At 40.0% G+C, this 15,942-nt stretch overlaps 1 protein-coding gene across 3 annotated transcripts in view; it reads right to left on the bottom strand.

Annotated features, from left to right (window-relative positions):
• Positions 1-15,942, bottom strand: part of TENM1 (teneurin transmembrane protein 1) — a gene marked incomplete at both ends in the record, with an annotated part of 588,520 nt that overhangs the window by 341,551 nt on the left and 231,027 nt on the right. For all 3 annotated transcript variants that reach the window (XM_081221281.1, XM_081221282.1, XM_081221283.1), the window contains one exon: positions 12,081-12,321. In XM_081221281.1, the coding sequence (XP_081077407.1) occupies positions 12,081-12,321 (241 nt within the window). The remainder of the gene's footprint in view (positions 1-12,080; positions 12,322-15,942) is intronic.

Here is a 15,942-nt window from a genome sequence, read left to right as displayed (position 1 = left end):
TCATGTACTTCTTTGACCTCTAAACATACATCTCCATTTGGCAAATATATTATTAAACCTGAGCCTATTTTCTCTCTGCATTGTTGTCACTACACAGAAAAAAATTATCATGAATTTACACAATGCGATACAGAAGTGGCTGATTGGAACTTAAACCCAAAACAGATTGTATTTTTACCTTTGAATAAGAAACACAAAAATGAAGTTATATTTATATCACAATTAGACAAAGAATGACAATATGAAAGAAAATATTGAAACTACTGCTGCTTCACAATATGACCCAAGGCAAGATAAATTTCTGCATAAGGTGTTGCATGTTGAATCCTTTCTCTATGAAGGGTTTTGTTCTTAAATTCATTTATTCGGCAAACTTTTACTGAATACCGATTATGTATCAGGCAAAACGGAATCATAGACTAGTTTTGCACTGGCCTAAGACTGCCTTCTTAACTATACTTGCCTGTCATTATCGCTACACTCTGACACACAGGGATATATAGTGTTTTCCTCATTTCCTCTTGGCTACTGGAAATTCTGAAAGGAATCATGATTTTTCAACTTAAATTTATCTGACTTGTTTGGGGACCTCACCTAGAATTAGTAATCTTGCAATTAATTAGAATCCAACTAACTGGAAAGCTCAGTAGAGTCAAGGAGCAAATGACAAGAAGGCAAGAAGGCAAAAGCCATAGAATAACAGTTAGTAAAGCCAGAAACGATTTCAAATATCACTTAGCTTTATTCTCTCACTGGACTGTTGAGTAAAATGAAGTTGGGAGAAAGAAAGACACGTTATTGGGGCTTCCCTCATGGCGCAGTGGTTAAGAATCCGCCTGCCAATGCAGGGGACACGGGTTCGTGCCCTGGTCCAGGAAGGTCCCACATGCAGCGGAGCAACTAAGCCTGTGCACCACAACTACTGAGCCCGCGAGCCACAACTACTGAGCCCACGAGCCACAACTACTGAGCCCGCAAACCACAACTACGGAGCCTGCATGCTGCAACTACTGAGCCCATGCCCTAGAGTCCGTGCTCCGCAACAAGAGAAGCTACCGCAATGAGAAGCCCACACACCACAATGAAGAGCAGCCCCCACTCGCCACAGCTAGAGAAAGCCCACGCAGCAATGAAGACCCAATGCAGCCAAAAATAAATAAATTAAATAAATTAATTTTAAAAAAAGAAAGAGACATTATGAAGGTCACACAACTATTTAGTGGCAGAATTGGACCTGGACTCATGATTTCTAACTCTAAATTCAGTGCTTTTTCAACTACTCACAAGAGGCCATCCAAAATTTACAAAGGATATCCTGGGACTGCTAGACATTTTGTCCTATCTACAATATCTTTTACATCTAGACAACCCTCACTTACTGTAAGATTTTCAATTATAAAAGTTTAAATTATGATCATTTGGATTAAAATGGAAAGTAGATTCACATTTAAGAATAATTTTCAACAAGAATGGTAATTTTTCAAAAGTTCTATTTAACCTTAAGCTAACCACCAAATCCAATTAACCAGAACCCCCAGTTTTCTGGGCATTTAGGCTCATCAAGATTTTAATATAAATAGAATAAAACCTAGATTATGTCTCCAGGCAGGGAAATTTAACTGAACTATAAATATTCACCAAAAGGGATGACTTGGGATTCTTTATATTCCAGAGACAAACAGTTATAGTACAAAGAATATTGGATTGGTTGCATGGAGACTTGCACTCTAGCTCCAAATCTTGTAATAAACTGCCACAGGGAGAAATGAGTAAAATTTCCCAAGACCCAGTTTCTTTATCTTTAAACTGGGCATGATTTCTATTATGTCTACCTCCCAGGGTTGTTAAGAGTTTAAAATGAGATAACGAGTGAAAGGACTTTGGACAGTAGATAATTATACATACATATTTATATATACACATATGCCTACATGTGTGTGCACACACACATGCACATATATACAATGTTATCTAAAATCTGAGTCTTTTGAGTATTACAAATAAGGAAAAGTATTTAGCTACAAGCGTATCTACTAAAAAGCAACCAGCCATGGTGTTATAAAACTAAGTTAATGATACTATTCAGTATGGTAAGTGACAGATTTGAAAGATCTGACTGTCACAGACCAAAAACAACCAATTATTTTAGTTGAAAGGTTGAACGGTAGGGGAAATAGCGGATTGCAAATATTTTATTTGAAAAGAAAATCAATTTACTTAGGAGGCTAATATAATGCCACAAAAGGAAAGAATCAATGATATCTTGATATTATTTTTATATTGTACTTGACATTTTGATAGTTCAATCGGAAATAGTCATAAGTTAGCATTTATGTTATCAATGAGGCCCTGGGCATACATCACTATTGAGTACCTTCATCAACAACAGGGGACTGCCTAGAGTTTTGTATGTGCCAGGTGGAGACCAGAAGTCTGAATTATAATCTTGGGTTGGCCAATAACAGCTGCTTGCCCTTGGAAATGTGACTTATATTTGAAAGTCAACTTTAAATAAGCAGGGTATAATACTTCCCTCTAGTATGAGATTAGCAAAGACAAACTTTTTGTACCTAAGGGATGCATTATTCCCCAAAGGCAGTGTCATTATCAGTTGTATGCCCTTGTTGAGACTTGGCAACCCAGGATGCCTGTACCACTGTGGGATCACGCAGTTTTCCTCAGCATTATGTGATCATCTCTGCAAGTTTCCATATTCTTTACCATTAAGGAAACTTGATCTTTAGCTTGGTCTGTAGGTTTCCTTCTGTCAATCACATCACCATCCTGGTGACTACTGTGTACCTCCTTATTAAATGTAGTTCTCCCCTTTTCTTTTTTCTCCTTCCAATTTATAAGGACGTTTTACCCAGATTCAGCTTGTTCTCAATCTACTGTTCCATTTCAAAACAGTACTCTACCTTCTATTTCCATTTTCTTCCCTCTTACCAATCCTTCAAACCCATTGCAGTCTTGCTTCAATTTTACCACTGTACTGAAATTAGCTGCTTAAAAATCAAGAAGTCTGTAATGGACAGAATCAATGATGTTTTCTCATCCACATCCTATTTAATTCCTCTGAGACATTTGGAAATCATGATCACTATCTCCTTGAAATTTTCTTCTCCCTGGTTTTGTTCTATTCTATGATTACTCCTCAATCACCTGTACTGGCTTTCTCTCCTTCATGGACTCCCAAAAAGTGTTTCCACGGTTTGGTTTATTGTCCTCTTCTTTTTTTTTTTTTTCCCTGCGGCACGCGGGCCTCTCACTGCTGTGGCCTCTCCCGTTGCGGAGCACAGGCTCCGGACGCGCAGGCTCAGCGGCCATGGCTCACGGGCCCAGCCGCTCTGCGGCACGTGGGATCCTCCTGGACTGGGGCACGAACCCATGTCCCCTGCATCGGCAGGCGGACTCTCAACCACTGCGCCACCAGGGAAGCCCTACTGTCCTCTTCTTACACTAAACTCTCCTATAGGTTTTTCAGTATTTCCTCCATCATTCATGGAAATTCAGTTATTATGTCTACCTATGAAATTCTTAATTATCCACGTCTATCATGAGCTGGCTTCATTACATACTAACTGGTGACCTTGTGGTACATTTTTCAACTTCTATAAACCTCAGTTTTAAAAACCATAAGTTGGAATAAATGTGATAATGGCTTGGCACAATATTTGGCACACAGAAAGCATTCAGTAAGTAGTAGTAGAAAAACGTTTTCCATTTTCCTTCCTTTCCTGGGACACAGATCCATATTTGCAGCTATTTATTAGATATTGGACATTTCAAACTGGATGTCCCACATACATGTTTACAAAATAAAACTCACTGCTTCTACAAACTACTGTTTCTGATTTCAGATATCTACTCCATCTGTAGTTCCTTGCTCAGTTACTCTATCGGTCTATCCATATACCCTATAAAAATTTTGTTGAACTATATAAGCCAAGAACTAAGGAGTCAAAGTAAAAAAAGGGCATAGTCCTTCACTCACGTTGCAACGGGGAATAAAGACAAGTAACTGCAATATTTCGAGGGCAAATATACAATGGAATAAGGTCTTCACAGACACATGAACAGGGTGCTATGAGACCATAGATAAGGGGCAATTCTATGAAAGTTGCTGTGGGGAAGTGAAGGCAGGTAAAAGAAGACTTCTAAGAGGTATCTTCGTCCCCTCTCCCCGTCTCCCATATTACATCTAGCCAGGCCACAATTCCTACAGTATTATTAGTCTGAATATAATTAACATTTTAGGGTAAAAACTGTCTCCCCCACTAGAATGTAAACTCCATAAAGACAGAGATTTTGTCTATCTTGTTCTCTGATGTAGCCCCAGCAACTAGAACAGTGGATGGTACATGGTGGGCACTCAATAAGTATTGGTCAAAGTTTGTTAAAACTTATCTATGCTAGAATTAATTCCTCATAGTGTTTAAAATGAACTGTTTTTCATTAAAAATATTCACATTGTACACATTCTTATACCTTCAGATATCACACCAAAAAAATTAACAGAATGGTGAAGCAGATGTTACTGTTTATTTGCTTATTTGTTCGCCAAAGGGGGCAATTCTTTTTGAGCTTTCCTGTTCTTTAAATGGACTACTCAGTACCACACTTTCACAATTCTTGCAGAGACATTTTAAAGACCTCAGGACTTAACCTGATCTTGTCTTTTGCTTTTAAAGCTACAAACATTTTTGTGTTGTGGAATTAATAAAAAAACAGCTGGATTTTCCCAAAGGGAGATGTTTAGTAGAATGTCTTTCACACACACACACACACACACACACACACACACACACACGCACGCACCCCTCTGTAGAAAATCAGGAGAATAATTGACAGGAAAATTATTTTTTGCTACTTCAAATATATTTTATACTTTTAGTAAAATATAACAGACAAGTATCTATTAACTCGACATGGCAATGAAAATATTTATTATGATTAACTGGATAAATAACTTTGTAGTCAATGAAGAACTAGTTTCTCTCTGGATCAAAACCGGATATTTTTGTTTAAACATACAACCCAGGATAGGGAAGTATATATGATGAGGGAGGGCAAAAAGGTTAGTACAGAGATTCTTCTAAAATGTATTTTTTGTTTGTTCTACTTATATATTTCACCGATCAACTCATTTTTTTAAATTCCTTAAAAACATCTGTTTAGATTCACATTTAGATTGCTAAATAAATATTCTCCATATTAAAACCAGATTTCATCGCACCTATAGTGAAATTCCTTTTCTTTATAAAATGAAACACATTATGTTTGCCTATGGTTTTAATTTTCAATTGAAACTATAAATAGTCAATTCAAAAGCATTAAAAAAATAATACCACTACCAAAGTGACTAGAGACTATATCATGATAATCTCTAAAATATTGCTCTTCACTGTCCAAGTGCAATAGACTACTATAGATATATTTTTATTCTCAATATGTAAAATATATTTTAAGGGCTACAGAGTTCTCCTTCATGTAAATTTAACATATTCCACATCCATCATTTGGTGTAGGCTGAAAAGCTTGGTTGATTCCTGTTCATCTGTAGTAAACAGGATTTATAGGTCATAGATTAGTCCTACGAAGTCTTTTCTTGTCTTAAAAAGAATCTTTAAATCTGTGGCTGAAGATAGATTTTGCTAACCCCAGTGCTGTTAAAGGATTCAAGCATGCGATATTGTTGGATCTAAGCACTGAATATGTATATTCTGAGCTTGGAAAAAATGATCACTGAATCTATTTTTCCACAGCAAACACCCTAAGGGAAAAAAGAAAACCTACTTATAAATGTTAGGTAGATTTTAGTAGTACTATAAAATAAAGGTAACTACCACTAGAGACCTTACATTTATGGGTTAATATTTAAAGAGTATTATCCCATAGATATTTAAATCACTGCCATCACCACTAATGAATATTTCTTCCAAATGATTCTTATTTCCCCAAGATAGACACTAGCTCTATAAGTCTGGTAAAAAGCATTGGTCATGTAGATTTCATTTCTCTTTCCATTCCTTGTCAACATCTCCTCTGCCAATGGCCCTGGCTCTTCTTTTGTAAAAATAACCCGTTGGCTCCCGTTAACTGTCACATTGGCCTAAAGCCACCAAGGGCAGTTAGCCTCATAACAAGCTACAGCCATCTGTCAGAATACGCTAAAAATCAATGAAGATAGTTGCTACCCATTATTCTGGCCTGACTCCTCCACACAATTCTGATTTGTCGTTGTGAGTTGAAGTGGTGATGTTAATATCAGATCCAAGTTCTCCCTGGTATTGAATATCACAGCAAAATCTTTAAGCAGGATTCATTTTGGTGAAGAGATCAGGGAGTCTACAGTAAGCCACTTGGCCAGGTGGAGGAAATAGATGCTCCAACACAGATGTTCCAAAAGTGTTCTAAGAGTAAGTGTAGTAAACATGAGTGGTTTCAGCTCCACAGACATCCGCTAGACGTATCCTTTAACTAAAGGCCAACATCTGACAAGTTTTCAACCTCCACTGTTGACAACTCCACCTCCCAGAAGGTAGAGAAAATGATAAGGATATTTGTTTCTCTCACTGACTAAAAAAGAGAAACTGGTGAGTCGAAGGCAATAGAAACCTTTAGAGAAAGCAACCATTTTAGCTGAGAGTTCATAAGTACTTTATGAAGCAAAATCCTAGACTTTAGGAAAGCAGTTCTCTAAAGTGAAGTAGGTATGATTCCACGCCCGGAGACACTCCAAAAAAGGGAGATGAATTAAGAGTCAGCTGGGGAGCTGGGGAGTTTTGCTGACTATTGAAACCAGTGTGCCTGTACTGGGTGCTCTCCATCCAGTTTTGATTTCTAAAGAACATGTACTGAGATAAAGGGATGAAAATCAGGGCTAAATAAATATAAGAGGGTGTGGTGAAAAAAATGCCAAGAAGATTCATACCCAAAATGACCCTAAAGGTTGAAAAATACCTGCTAAAGATGACAGAACAGTTTTTGGTGTTTTGCGGTACGCCGGCCTCTCACTGTTGTGGCCTCTCCCGTTGCGGAGCACAGGCTCTGGACGCGCAGGCTCAGTGGCCATAGCTCACGGGCCCAGCCGCTCCGCGGCACGTGGGATCCTCCTGGACTGGGGCACGAACCCGTGTCCCCTGCATCGGCAGGCGGACTCTCAACCACTGCGCCACCAGGGAAGCCCAACAGAACAGTTTTTAAAAAATACGTTTAGAGCAAGAAGAGCAAGGATAGGATAGACATACAACTCATGGAATAATATCGAATGACTGTATCTTTTTTGTGAAAAAGAATGATTCTAGACTTAAAAGGGTAGTCAATATCATAACCATAAATCGAAGCCTAAGATAGGCAAGGTGTCCCTAAGAAGGCACTCAACTGTTCTAAATGAATTAAAATTACATTGCAGAGTGGTGAGAGGTCTTGTGGATTGGATGGCCCTGTCATAGTTGCTAAAGCTTTGGGACTGTGGTATGGGTGACGTATGTCAGAAGACTGGAGACCTTAGTGTTGGCTTTGGTTTTGAAAAGGGACAGAAAGCACATTGGGTCCTTATATTAGACAAGGGACATCATGTTGATTGAGTGCAAAATCCTAAAACAGGTTATTAAAAGGATGATTTGTTAACACTTAAGAAAAAAGTAGTAACCGTCAGAAGGCAGCATAAATTCTCTAAGAACAAGTCATGTTAGACAATTCTCATTTCATTTCTATTTTTGATATCATTATTGGATTGGCAGATCAGTAAAAATGTAGGCACTCTCTATCTGGATATCAGCAAGGCATTTGACAAGGTCTCTCATGATATGCCTGTGAATAAGATGGAGACATGTGGGTTGTATGCTAGTAAAAGAATGCTGCCTGATGGATAAATGTCAACCTGCTGGGAGGTTTCCAGTGGCATGCCACCAAGCTCTGACCTTAATATTATCCTATATAACATTTTTATTAATGACTTACATAAAAATGAAGAAAACATACCTAACAAACTTACAGATGATACAGTTATGAGAGCAATAGAATGCAAATATTGGGTTGGCCAAAAAGTTCGTTCGGGTTTGCAACATCTTATGAAAAACCCGAACAAACTTTCTGGCCAATCCAATACTTTGTATGGCAGAATTAGAAGTCAGCTACATATCCACAGGTTAACAAGATGAAATCAAATTAGGCCAAATCAAACCTCTAAACCTATTCATACCTACATCTTCCCAATCCCAAACACACAATTAAAATACCCACCAACTCTATAATTATAGGATAACTAAAATGTGGCTTAGCCTCAGAACTCGTTTAAGTTTTAAGAGTTTAGTTACTTAGTGTTTTCGGTGTGTATCAGTAGTGTTATGTGTTCACCAAAAATGCTGATATTGGAGTAGACGGCATTAAGAGAAACTTTTAGTTAGAACAGGGGAGACATCCGATTGTTGGTCATAGCACAAATTCCTGAATGAGTCAGTCAAGTTGATTGTCTGCTGAGACTTCCATCTAAGGTACATAGATCTGCTCCCAGCTCTTGCTCAGGGGCAGCCGTAGGTGTCAATGCTGTTGCTTTTTAAATCACATGATCTTTCTCTCCCCTTAGTCTTAACTGACTGAGAGAATAACTGACAGGGCTTGCCAAGAAACTTAAACACTGCCTGGTACAAAAGGGATGAACTGGGCTAATCAAATTCACTCTCTTAGGTTTAAAAACCTAGAGCTAGCAGGAGAATTAGGCAGGTAACAATGGGACAGACACTGAAGGGATAAAGTAAGAGGTGCTGGGAAGTATACTTGGAGTCACATAGTGCAATGAAAACCTGACATTGCTATGAGAAGGCAGAGACTATGTGGTAGACAAAAGAAATATCAAGCTGATGATAAGCTATTGGGCAAAGAAAAAGACAGAGAGTGGCAAAACTGCAGAGAATTGCTGAGTCATATTGGTGCCAGAGATCTATAGGCCTTATCCTTCCTTGTGGGTTGACCAGTATTTCCTGGGTTCCCAGGGAGAGATAACAGTCTTAAAAAGATGTTCTCAATTATTTGAGGCAATTTGAATGACCTCTGCTCCTTTCAACCAAAGAGCCTAATAACCTATACCTGCATTCAACCTTGGCCGTGACACTTCAAGCGCAGTCTGGACAGACTGAAGTATGTTCTAAGGGAAGAGACCAGGATGGAGGATTTGACACCAGTTAATGTGAAGAGCAAGTGAAGGAACTGAGGAAACATTTAGAAGAGAAGTATCAGCAACAGTGAAGGGCTGTCAGGTGTGAGAGGGTTTTTATTTATTTTGTGAGACCCTAGAACTAGACCTGGGAGGAATGGGTGGAGTTAAGAGGTGGGAGATTTTTGGTTCAATAAGACTCTTCCGGTAGTTGTCTGAGATGAAATGGAATGCATTATGAATGAGTCCATTCCTTATTTTGGAGATATTTAGGCAGAAGCAGGTAACCACTTAGTAGGGAGAGCAAGATTACCTTTAAATTCTATAATGCTTTATGATGTATGAGGCACATTCTGTTACACTAGCTTGATCTTCTTAACAATCTGTTGAGACAGGCATTTTTATTTATTTATTTATTTTTAAATCGAAGTATAGCTGGCTTACATATCCACTGTTTTATTTATTTATTTTTTGGCCACGCTGTGCAGCAGGCGGGATCTTAGTTTCCCAACCAGGGGGTGAACCCGTTGCCCCCTGCATTGGGAGCGCGGAGTCTTAACCACTGGACTGCCAGGGAAGTCCCGAGACAGGCAATTTTATATTCATGTTTACAGATGAGGGAGCTGAGGCTCAGAGCGGTATGTCACACAGCTCATAATTAAGTGCCAGGGTACTCACAGAGTTACCTTCTATTGACTACATGTGAAATGAACACTGTAAAGGATATATTTGGAAAATCCTTGCTGATCAAGCTGATGGGGTTTCTAGGTTTTTTAAAATTCAACTTTGTGATGTTGAATATATTTTCAAATGTACTAAAAAGGTACTCTCTCTCTGCTCAGTCTCACATGAAAACTTATGTTCTTCTCTGCGTCTTATGAAACTGAGACCAATTAATACATTCCTTGCATAGATACAGAAGGTCCGTGGGTGCAGTTTGTACAAACATGCCTAGATGTACATTTCAAATAAGAATAGTTTTCTCTTCCCATTTGCCTGAGCCCATTCCCCACCCTCCTTCCAGATTTCCTGTTATTTGGCTTCTTAGATGAAAGAAGTGTGTTTGCTTATCAAGATTGCTAGTTAACCAGATTGGCCCACTGCTTTCTTAGCTATCACTAGGCCCTGCAAAGGAATTAAAAGAAGAGTGAGTAAATCACCACCGTTAGTGAAAACTCCTTGAAGATATACACTGCTCTCTGCTTCTCTCACTTCATTCACTTCCCTGCCTTTCAATTTAAAAATCAAAAAAAGGGCTTCCCTGGTGGCGCAGTGGTTGAGAGTCCGCCTGCCGATGCAGGGGACACGGGTTCGTGCCCCGGTCTGGGAAGATCCCACATGCCGCGGAGCGGCTGGGCCCGTGAGCCGTGGCCGCTGAGCCTGCGTGTCCAGAGCCTGTGCTCCGCAACAGGAGAGGCCACAACAGTGAGAGGCCCGCGTACAGCAAAAAAATAAATAAATAAAAAATAAAAAAAAAAGGGAACGATACACAAACCTTATCACTAGCACAGTGATAATTCAGTTATCTTCACCACAGGTGCTGACTGCTATTTTACCTCTTGCGAAAGATTAGAAATATCAGTTTATGAAACTATTTAATCTAGTTAGTGATGGATGCCATAGAGTTTCCTGGATTTGGGCCATAGTGCCATTAGTTTGTTGGTGGTGACATACTTCTGATGCTATGGCTGGCATTTAAGTTAATATGCTGCTAAAGAAAAATAGTCTTATAATGTGAGTTTATTAGTCTTCCCCTTTCCATTCCAATTCTCAGATTATTGGGATAGAAGTTGATCAGAGTTGACACCAGACATTGCTTATGAAGTGATATATTATACCCACAGTGTTTACACACAAATGTGTTTAGAAAAAGCTTTGGTGGTAGATCTAAAGACGACATATAGAAGACAAGGGGAAGTCCTTCAGTTTAACAAGATAAGAGAATACTATGTTTTATTAGTTAATGTTTTTCTACTTTAATAGAAAGTTGTAATCTTTGACTTGAGAGAGTAACTAGAAATGATGAATAATTTCTCAATTAATCGCATCTAGTGCTAAAGTCTATTATGATCAAGGCACGTAGAACTGTGGAGGAGTAGAGCTTTAATCACCTGACAAAGACTTGAGGAGGAATCTGGAAACCTAATATATGAAGCAACAGAAAAACAGAGGCAAACTTTTTGCTCAAAAGATCAAACTTCATCCTAAAGGCAGAATCAAGTTTTTGAAATTACACATGGACTTCCGATGGAGCAAATGCTTTTTTTTTTTCTTTTTTTTTTTTTGCGGTATGCGGGCCTCTCACTGTTGTGGCCTCTCCCGTTGCGGAGCACAGGCTCCAGATGCGCAGGCCCAGCGGCCATGGCTCACGGGCCCAGTCCGCGGCATATGGGATCCTCCCAGACCGGGGCACGAACCCGTATCCCCTGCATCGGCAGGCGGACTCTCAACCACTGCGCCACCAGGGAGGCCCGCAAATGCTTTTTAAAAACGTTTGAAGGCAACTTACTTTGTCAAATAATCTTAAAGTAAATAAAATGTAAACTATCGCTGTTCCTCCAATTGTGTCTGGATTTTCCTGTAATATTGCAGCATCTGAAAACAAGGGACAATTGTCTTTTCCTTCGAGGATACAATGACAGTTTGGGCAATTGCTTGGCTTCCTATGTTTTTTGTGGGTGTCCACCATAGGGGTGTTGATGCATCTGTGGTTTCCTCTTTACACGGGCGTCTGCTTTGGTCTGTGGCTGTGCCTGGATCTAGATGGTGTGCCTGTGGAGGGGTCTGCCTTTTTGCCCAGGCATCTGGGTGTGTAGCTGTGTGAGTATCTGTGCATCTCTGCAGATGTCTATGCGTTTCTGCACTCAGTGGAATCATCCTGTGCCAATATTTAAGTTCAGGGGATTGATAATAGCTCAAATACCTGGTCTCCAACGGAATGTTGCTATTCAAGACCCAGCTGTTATGCAGATGAACTGAATCCTGTGTACTGGTTGGGGGAGCTGGAGCGGCTGGGCTGGGCTGGCTGCGGGTAGTCATTGATCTCCTCTGGAGAGAGTCAGCCGCAGGGGGCGGCTTCCTGGCGCAGGTGCAGGCGTGCGGAGGCGGCGGCGGCGGCGGGAGGGGTCTGAAGGTGAACTGGTTGTGTGAGTTGCTCTGCATGTCTAAAGAGGAGAGAAGGAGAAAAACACAAAATAGACACAGACTCTCTCACTTGGCAGGCAGGAAAACAGCACGGCAGACTTATCAGGATTTCAGAATAATATAACCTGTGGGGTGGGGGGAGAGTGAAGTTCAGTCTACTTGTAAAAATGTCACTTAACTTACAAAAACACGTGCAGCACGCTTATGAAATGTAAAACATTCACAGTCGCATTTACATGTAAATTCTTCAGGGCTATAGCAGCTCAAAAGTAAATGAGGCTGCCTCACACAATTTGTCATCATTTCTGCTACTGAACAAATAAATCACCAACAAGACACTGAATTACAGAACAGAAGTGAGCCGATTTCCATCAGCTGCAAAAGTCTCACTTCGGAAAACACCAGTGAAAGGGACAAATTTGTTGCAAGGAAGATCGTTCCACACTTCAAATAAAAGTATAAGGCCACCTCTGGCTTTCCTCAGGAAAGGATGCCAGCCTGCCTACATGGGAGCAAATCCATACTTCGGAAAAACAGCTCCCAAGTGTGTAACTCAACTGTGTGAGACTGATGTCTCCGCCAGCCCCCCAACTCAGAGTGCTACTTATAAAAGGGAGGCTAGAAGGAGTTTGTTCAGGTTGTTACACATATTTCCACGGCCATGCAAAGCACAGTCCACACTCCACCCCCCTTTGCCACACCTTTCTAGAAGCTCTACCATATTAGCTGCAGCTTAGGCAGCTTATAAACTGTTCTTTCTGCCTGTTTGCAGAGGGGGCAGCCTGGGACAGCGGTCCTCAGACTTCTGTTGTTGCTATTGTTTGGTATTTTCCCTCTGTTTTCCTGGCAGGCACACGTACACACAGTAAGTTAGAATTTGGCCCATGAGAAATACCCCAATTAAACCTCTTTGAAAAGAAATCACTACTGTAGTTGATAACCACCTCTCTTTCACGGGAGAAACATAGTAGATGTCAAGTGATTTCTTGTAACACCAGCACATTCCAGATGAACTTTGTAGACAGCATGGCTTTATCCCACCTCCCAAATGACTGAGAGTTGAAAAGGAGAAAAATGCCACAGGCTTTCGATGCCCAGCAAAGGGCTCAGCTGGTTTGTGCTGAGACTCACTTTGCAGTGGCTGATAACAGAAAAAAAAAAAAAAAATCACTCTTTTCAACCCTTCCACCTCAAACTTGAATTTTGAAGACACTGGCATCATTTTCGTATTTTAAAACGATACCAGTGCCCCAAGAGCATGACAAATTCTTGGCTGTGTTTTCTAGTACAGGTGGCTCTCCCTTTAAATAAGCTTGCTATATGAAGAACGGAACTGTACAAAAGATAAGGAGTGGTGATCGTTCATTTTATACAAAGAATTCCTTTAGAAAGTCAGCTACCCTTGTATATGTAAAAGGAACTAAAATGCTTCATGAATTTTCTAAATCACCCCCATTACTCCAGGCCCAGCCCAAATTCCATACCCACTAAAAACATCATCACAAGTACTTAACATCTCGTTAATTTTTTTAAACCTCTGGGTTCATCCTCATAACCTTAACCAGAGCATGCTTTCCATCCTTGGGGCTCAAAGAAGCATTGAATGCTGGAACCCAAAACACCTGGGGAGACACTAATTTTGTAGATGAGAAAACTGATGCCCAGAGAATTGCTTGTCCAGACACTTGGCAAGTTAGTGGCATGGCCAAGATCAGAACCCACACCTCCTGACTCTGGCCAATCCTCCGTTCACTGTCTTGCAGATCTTTGTAATACAAGTTCTCTTTACTTCCTTAAGATACAGAGATACAGATTCCTCCACATTTTCTGGATTCTTCACTTATGACATACCACCTGCACTGCAGTTATTTGCTTCTATGTCTGCTCCCCTCTTAGACCGTTACAAAGGAATGCAACACAGCATAGTGGAAAGGGCACAGAATTTGCGGGCATGAAAAGCCTGGGTTTGAGTTCTGCCTCTACCATTTGGAAGTTTTACCCCCTCATATGTTAAATAGAGATAAAAATCCTTTTTCCTAATAATTAACTTTAATTCATGTAAAATGTGCTCAGACGTCGTATGTCAGTGACTGTCTTTTGAAGGTAGCAGGAGTATAAAACTTTAAGACTGGAGAATTCCTTGGTGGTCCAGTGGTTAGGATTCCGCCCTTTCACTGCTAGGAGCCTGGGTTCAGTCTCTGGTCAGGGAACTAAGATCCTGCAAGCAGCGCAGCACGGTCGAGAAAAAAAAAAAAAGAGAGAGACTGGAATTGACCATAGGAACCACCTAGTTCAGCCCTCCCTCATTCCCTCTCCATTTTACAGCTGAGGAACCCAAGGCTCAGAGAGGTGAAGTGATTTGTTCAAAGTCATTCGCCTTGTATGAATTTGCCTGCCTACGTCTGATGATTCCCAGCCCAGAACTCTTTGCATTATACTACTCCAGAAAATAAATGACTCTCTTCTCTGACTTCAACACTCACTATTTTTATCATAAAATTGGCCTCTGAGTTTGCAATTTTACAACATTCCCTTGCTATTCCATGTTTTTGTCCTATCTCCCCAAAGGGACAACATGTTTCTTAGAGCAAATCACCTTCTACCTTTCTTGAATGCCACATAAGATCGAGCATAGTGCTGGGTACAGAGTAAGATCCCTAAAAGTTTTTATTGATAGAAAGGTGTTTCACTGGTCTGTGGGACCTAGAGAACCACCCTTAAGGTTCCCTTGGCTCTTTCATTCTGATATAGCCACTGGATTTCTAGACAGCTCATAGAGCACAGGTTTCCCCCTTGGAGGTCTCAGTGACATCTCTCCCAGAGCCATGGGGAAGGACAATGATACCCTGAAGACGGTGCTTAAAATCATGCCCTCCAAGATGTGAAGAGAGCAGCAGTGACACACTCTACAGATTTGTCACCTAAATACATGAACTTAATGATGCAAGGAAGGGAAGCAAAAGGTGGGAGCCCAGAGTTAGAAAGAAAAGGAATCAGTTTTAGGTCTTGCATTCAGAACACCTTCCAAGCAACACGTGTGACATCTACTAGCCTAATGAGTAGGTGTTTCTGTCAGTACAGTTGTTCGAAAGAAAGAAAGTTCCTGTTCGGTACAATTGTTCAAAAGAAAGGATCACTCATTATCATTTGGATTTACTGCTTGTTGGATTTCCTCAAAATCTTTGCAACTCCTTTCTAATTATGAAAAATGATAAAAATTCTACTTCATTGAAAACTACAATCATTCTATTGTTATAACATATTATATCATTTCTTCCACAGGTAGTACTGCTTTGTATAGTCATTATGATTATATATATCGATTATATGTATTGAAAACATATATTTTGATTATATATATGTATATTTTTATTTATATCTATTTTATTGTCTATTTTTGTTTCCACATTTTAAATATGCAGAGGTTTCCCTACTTGTTAATACTGTCTTTAAAATTCAGAAGATTGGACTGAGTGGAATATATCCGGACCTTAAGCCTTTATGAAATGTAAATCATCTCGGCTTCATTCTTTTTTTCACCTCAGGAAAAAGATGGGGAATGCACTGGTTCCCTCCCAAATGAAGTAATTTAATCCTTGGGCTCCATGAAATGGGATTTCTCAACATTAAATACTAATAAA

The sequence above is a fragment of the Mesoplodon bidens genome, assembly GCF_964165515.1.
Source record: "Mesoplodon bidens genome assembly, chromosome: X".
Taxonomy (NCBI): Eukaryota; Metazoa; Chordata; class Mammalia; order Artiodactyla; family Ziphiidae; genus Mesoplodon; species Mesoplodon bidens.
This window is presented reverse-complemented; position numbering and strand designations above follow the sequence as displayed.